Consider the following 7023-nt stretch of genomic DNA (forward strand, 5'->3'; position numbering starts at 1 on the left):
AGCGGATGATGTCATGTTGTAGTCATTGTTTTGTAGTCATCAGGATGATATCGTTACGTCATGTCGTAGTCATTGTTTTGTAGTCATCAGGATGATATAGTTACGTCATGTTGTAGTCATCAGGATGATATCGTTACGTCATGTTGTAGTCATTGTTTTGTAGTCATCAGGATGATATCGTTACGTCATGTTGTAGTCATTGTACTTTTGTTTTCAGTAGAGCCTAATGTAGAGCTGTATAAAGTAGATATTAACCTGTTAGCTGCCAGGCGGGAGGAGATCCATCCTCCAGGGATCTGGGTGACGATGTAGCCCCAGAAGAAGGAACCATGGATCATCCCTACGGTCTCCGGGCCCCAGTTAAACTGGGCCTTCTGTTTAATACAGAGAGGAAAGGGTTTAAACAGAGACCACCTCATTAAAACACTCCTTGGCAGTGACGTAGAGTCTGTGGGGGCCGGAGGGCCAGGGCCCACATGAGGATTATGAGAACTATTCGTTTCTGCTCCTTGGGCTAAAAACGGCCATATCCACTCGCCCCAAATGTGCCCAAATGTGATGACCTCATCATATTCGTGAAGACCGATATGTCCGTTTTTAGCCCAAGGAGTGTTTTTTGTGCAAAACTGATGCTTGGAAATGGATTCAGAATCATGACTAAACCTATAGTTTGACATGTCACATGAAAGCAGAATTACAACAATAACAACAATAACAATAATAGTAATAATAATAATAATTACAATTACAATAATAATAATAATAATGATAATAATAATAATAGCAATAATAATAATAATAAGGTTACCTCTTTGACGATGATCTTGCCGTTCTCGTGGACGGTGTGGTTGTTGACCATGCTGACGATGGCCACGCCCAGATTGCACCGGATGCCGAACGAGATGCAGAACCCCATCCCGGAGAGCATGGCTATGATGTACCTGTTACGGTCCAATACATTACAATTATATACTGTAATACTATGATTAATACTATATGATGTACCTGTTAAGGTACAATACAAGACAATTATATACTATAATACTGTGATGATTAATACTATGATGTACCTGTTAAGGTACAATTATATACTTTAATACTATGAACGAGATGCAGAACCCCATCCCGGAGAGCATGGCTATGATGTACCTGTTAAGGTACAATACAAGACATTTATAATACTGTAATACTATGATTAATACTATGATGTACCTGTTACGGTCCAATACAATACATTTATATACTATAATACTATGAACGAGATGCAGAACCCCATCCCGGAGAGCATGGCTATGATGTACCTGTTACGGTCCAATACAATACAATTATATACTGTAATACTATGAACGAGATGCAGAACCCCATCCCGGAGAGCATGGCTATGATGTACCTGTTAAGGTACAATACAATACATTTATATACTATAATACTATGATTAATACTATGATGTACCTGTTAAGGTACAATACAATACAATTATATACTATAATACTATGATGTACCTGTTAAGGTCCAATACAATACATTTATAATACTGTAATACTATGAACGAGATGCAGAACCCCATCCCGGAGAGCATGGCTATGATGTACCTGTTAAGGTACAATACAATACATTTATATACTATAATACTATGATTAATACTATGATGTACCTGTTAAGGTACAATACAATACAATTATATACTATAATACTATGATGTACCTGTTAAGGTCCAATACAATACAATTATATACTGTAATACTATGATTAATACTATGATGTACCTGTTAATACAATACAATACATTTATATACTGTAATACTATGAACGAGATGCAGAACCCCATCCCGGAGAGCATGGCTATGATGTACCTGTTAATGTACAATACAATACAATACAATTATATACTGTAATACTATGATGATTACTACTATGATTAATACTATATGATGTACCTGTTAAGGTACAATACAATACATTTATATACTATGATGATTACTACTATGATTAATACTATGATGTATACCTGTTAAGGTCCAATACCAGTAAGACGCGCAAACGCGGGAAGCGAACGCAGCTCGTACATATTTGGGTTTTTTTAAGATTTATATAAGGAGTCCCCAAAGCAGCTCCATATATGGGCACAAGTTGGACCACGCCATCACAGTCATGTCACCATGACTCAGCCATAACCATATAAGGAGTCCCCAAAGCAGCTCCATATATGGGCACAAAAGCGTGACACACAGACAGACAGACATGATCTGCTAGGTCTCATAGTAAGTGCTCACTGTTTTCGCAACAATACAATTCAAGGTGACACAGGACTCCATCTTGATTGAAGCATCTAACCAAAACATTAGTGAAGACGGCTATGGCCATCCACGGGTTCACATGTACTTTTTATTTGCATTGTAATCCCCATAGGGGGGATTTTAGATCGCCTCATATAAGAACTGTGTCATCCCGGCCGTTTCACTCGTATGGATATGAAGAATCAACTGACTGAGAGAAAACGCTACTGTTACTGCTGCTGAAATAGTGAACCACCTGTTTAGAATTTGCACATAATGCAGGAGGTTGCTTTAATAAAAATCACCTGCAAGGAAGTATAGCTCATAACTTGTCTACGGTGGATTTTTATGAAACAAAAACATTACAGATTGAAGGAGGATATAATTCAAGCTTTTCGTACAGCTGCAATGTTGGTGAACTTGACGTTGTTTAATATAATTAGATTAGAGGACTTTTCTGTGTGGATGAACGGGAAGTTTCACCTAGTTAGCACCTTGATGGAAAGATGGCCGCGGTCTGAATATCACCAATAGACCAAAGGTGTATTTATTCACCAAAACAGCTCACCCTAAAGGCAGATCTTTTTTTACACAAATGTTTAGATTTTCATTATCGTGAGAACGATGGCTTCCATTTTCGCATTGCAACTTTTCAGTAAGAAAGCCTACAGTTTCTATTAGCTTGTATTCCCCATCGATGATGTCACTGGAGGACGGTTTCTGAACTGCCCACAGCCCTCCTATGAGACACAGACTGGTTTCTGAACCGCCCACAGCCCTCCTATGAGACACAGACTGGTTTCTGAACCGCCCACAGCCCTCCTATGAGACACAGACTGGTTTCATGATTATTAGTGAGGACCTATTATATGAAGATAGGTTGAGAAGTGGTGAAGTGGTCCTTTAATTTCCACCACATGTAGTACCGCGTCTTACCTGCGCGGCGCCCCGAAGCACGTGCAGTCCACCAGCGGCTTCTTCCTGTCCTCCTGGCCGCTCAGAGGTCTCCCATCCTCGGTCAACTCGATGCCCTCTCCCCCCTCCAACCCCCCGCTCTGCTGCCTCTTCTCCATCCGCCTGCAAGACAACGAGAAACGAGCCTTTATACTTTTAACAAACCAGAGGGTTTCATTTCCTTTTATATATATCTACGATTTGTTCTGCATCTAAATCCTCACGACGGAGGACCACCGTTTGATGACATTTAGCCTCTCAGACCCATTTGAGCCACGGAACCACCATTTGATGACATTTAGCCTCTAAGACTAAATGGTTTGTTGTATAATATTTTGTCCACATTTCCATCCATGCTGTATTGATGTTGGTATAGCCTCTACCATTAGGAGAGATAACAGGCAAACGTTGATCGAAATAACAATTCTTCTAATTTGTACATTTTGTGTGTAGACAATTTAGCTCTTTAGAGGTTAAAATGAAACCCTTATTTACGGGTCCATTTGGTTAGCAACTCTATAGACTCCGCGACGACCCGGACCACTGGTTAAGAACCACTGAATGTAATATAAACCCCTCGGTGTAAATTGAACAAGTAAACCTTATAAATACACGTGTAACCAAATGGACCTCCATGTAATTGTGCACACATGCGCTAACTAATGGGTGTTAATGAACACACGTCGAATCCATTTGGTTCGCACAGACAGGCCTATAAACGTCTTGGTGTTTAGTGGGTTTTATTTAAGAGACCAATAGGTCAATAATACACATAAAAAGCAAGTAGCCTATAGGCTAGGCTATAACTATAAAACAAATGGGTTTTAAAACATTTAACAGATCTTTAAGTCTGAGGGAGATTTGACTTTAGAACTTCATTAAGCGACAACCCAGATATAGTTACTTATATATAGACAGACATAATTATAGTGAGACATTTCGTTGAAATAAATGATAAATAAATCCATACCGAAAACAAAAAAAATACCATATAAGGATGATATTCTAATAATGTAGCTTATTGTCTAAGAATGTATAAGAGACACGCCTTCGTGATGCTCTGCATGGATTTATCATTCTAATGACAAGCTGTGCATGCGTGCGCGTGCGCGCGTGCGCGCGTGCGTGCGTGTGTGAGTGTGCGTGTGCATGCATATATCCGTTCATTAAAATGCTTTCCGTTTCCAGCTGTTTTAATATAACAAAGCCTCTATAATAATAATAATGATATAATAATGATATACTTCGTTCCGTTCATGTCTGTATAGTTTCCCGTCAGTATTTATAAATGATTAAAAGCCGATTCTCTGACTGAATAAATGTATACAAACTAAATGACCTTCAATCCGCATTGCAGCATTCAGCATTCCTTCCAGAACTATGTGTTGCTTTATACGGGTTTTATTTTGTTTTAATGAACGAATGAATCGTCCGGCTCCTTATTTTCGTCATGCGGGTGTATCAGATTATACTATATGAAAGACAAATTAATTATGAAATACAAATTAATTGTTGTCTATTGTGATGTGTATACTCAACTGTATTGTGATATACACGACTATATGTGCGAAATAAAATGAAATGAAATGTATAGGTCTTTATTTATTTTTTGAAAAGCGTATCGAAATGTTCCCGATATCGATTCGCACGTCGGGGTTTTTATTAATTACTCTCATTATATAACAGTTATAATATTATTATTATTATTATAATTATTCTAGTTATTATAAATAGCAGAAACAGGCCTGAGACCTGCTCACACGTCCATAAAGGCATCAAGGCCTCCCAGAAAGCAGACATTCTGTCTCTGCTTCGTGACTCGATCATTTCTCTTCACATCGAATAAAACACACGTTTATTTACAAAAATGTCTCCGAAATGTCTCGTGAAATATTGCTCGTTCCCCCCCCCTTCTCTCCAGATGAATTATGATATTATTATTATTAAGGCCATTTTGACAACAGGGGTATATAGAGGCTATTTCTCTCTCTCTTTGATCTTCCGGTTATAATACATTTTAAAAAAACAATATCCCATCTAATCATTTAAATGTGGATTAAAGATGATTAGTAGTAGTAGTATACTGCTTTACAAACAATGCTATCATGAATGGAACGGAATAAACCGCTGCAGTTATAATAAATCTATATCTCGTGTCAGATATTAAATATAGATCTGGGTGAAGGTGTGAGTACTAGCCTACTATAGAGATCATATTCATATATGGTGTCACGAGGAGGACTCTCCGTTTCTCTAGTAAGACATTAATTATTTAGGGTCTAAAAAACACCCCCAGCTCAGCTGGATGTTGTCCGGGTGGAGGAAATCTATCAAAACTCTCCTGGGAAATAATCTGATCCTTAAATATTCTCTCTCTCTCTCTCTCTCTCTGCGCCCCGCATATCATTTACACCTCTCTCTCTCTCTCTCTCTCTCTCTCTCTCTCTCTCTCTCTCTCTCTCTCTCTCTCTCTCTCTCTCTCTCTCTCTCTCTCTCTCTCTCTCTCTCTCTCTCACGGCATTCTGTCGTTTTCTAATTAATTAAAAAAAAACGAAATGATGTATTCGGTTTTTTCTCCCTCTCCACCATTTTGGTTTTTTTTCTATAGCGTAAATATTAGGACTGTATTTTTATGAACGCGCCTTATATAGATCGTGACAGGTAGTGGCAGTGATACCTTCGTGGTTTAGCCTATACTGTATACAGGCCTATATGAATATCCTCTTGTGTTAATAATCCCTCGCATCTCTACCTACTGTATACGGTGTAATAAAGGCACCAAACAGAACATATACACAGATATATATATATATATATCGATAATGATCATTGAATGAAAGCCGTTCTGATCCCTATACCTGTGCAGTTTCCCCAGGGCCCTCCCCGCGGCATTCTTCAAGGCTTCCTTGGTCGGAGGAAAAGCTCTGGTCTTGCTCTGCTCCGGCTGAGGTTGATCATCCATGATTCAAACTATTAATTAATACTATTATTATTACTATTATTATTAATATTATAAAGGAGAAGATCCAGTAGGATAATATGACGACGGCGTGAAGAAGAAGAAGGAGACGAAATGGAGGAGATCAGGCATTCTGTAGTAATCCTATATGGACGAATGGAGGAGATCAGGCATTCTGTAGTAATCCTATATGGACGAATGGAGGAGGAGGTGATCCTGTATAGCGACGTTCTTCTTCTGTCCGTCCGAAGGAGGAGAAAGGATTGGTCTGCTCGATCTGGTTCCGGAGTCTATGGACTCTGTAGTCTCTCTAGACTGACAGAGAGGATTCTCCTCTCCTGTAGTCCCCTCTGTGGTCTCCTCTGGTCTCCTGTTGTTCCGCTGGTCTCTAAGTCCTCTAGGCTGACAGGGTTAGCTTCAGGGAGGACAGCCTGCAGTCCGCTTATCCACGCAGTCCTACTGGTCCTGATCCTACCAGAGCCATTTTATTACATCAGGAGAGGAGAGGAGGGGAGGGGAGAGGAGAGGAGAGGAGAGGAGAGGAGAGGGGAGGGGAGAGGAGAGGAGAGGAGAGGAGAGGAGAGGAGAGAAGAGGAGAGGAGAGGAGAGGAGAGGAGAGGAGAGGAGAGGAGAGGAGAGGAGAGGAGAGGAGAGGAGAGGAGAGGAGAGGAGAGGAGAGGAGAGGAGAGGAGAGGAGAGGAGAGGAGAGGAGAGGAGAGGAGAGGAGAGGAGAGGAGAGGAGAGGAGAGGCGCGTAAAACAACACCCACAAAAAAAACGAAAAGAAAAGAAAAGGGAAAGTTATTGATTATTCATGGTGCGGGGGTGATAACAT

General features: G+C 39.9%; 1 protein-coding gene across 1 annotated transcript in view; it reads right to left on the reverse strand.

Moving 5' to 3' along the window:
- LOC308314670 (vesicular glutamate transporter 2.1-like) overlaps positions 1-6192 on the reverse strand; it is a gene marked incomplete at both ends in the record, with an annotated part of 21015 nt that extends 14823 nt beyond the window's left edge. The window contains 4 exons of the mRNA XM_080762302.1: positions 256-374; positions 809-941; positions 3213-3353; positions 6089-6192. Of these exons, the coding sequence (XP_080618428.1) occupies positions 256-374; positions 809-941; positions 3213-3353; positions 6089-6192 (497 nt within the window). The remainder of the gene's footprint in view (positions 1-255; positions 375-808; positions 942-3212; positions 3354-6088) is intronic.
- Positions 6193-7023: the final 831 nt, after the last annotated feature.

Source organism: Protomyctophum bolini (genome assembly GCF_963924005.1).
Source record: "Protomyctophum bolini genome assembly, chromosome: 4".
In the NCBI taxonomy this organism is placed as follows: Eukaryota; Metazoa; Chordata; class Actinopteri; order Myctophiformes; family Myctophidae; genus Protomyctophum; species Protomyctophum bolini.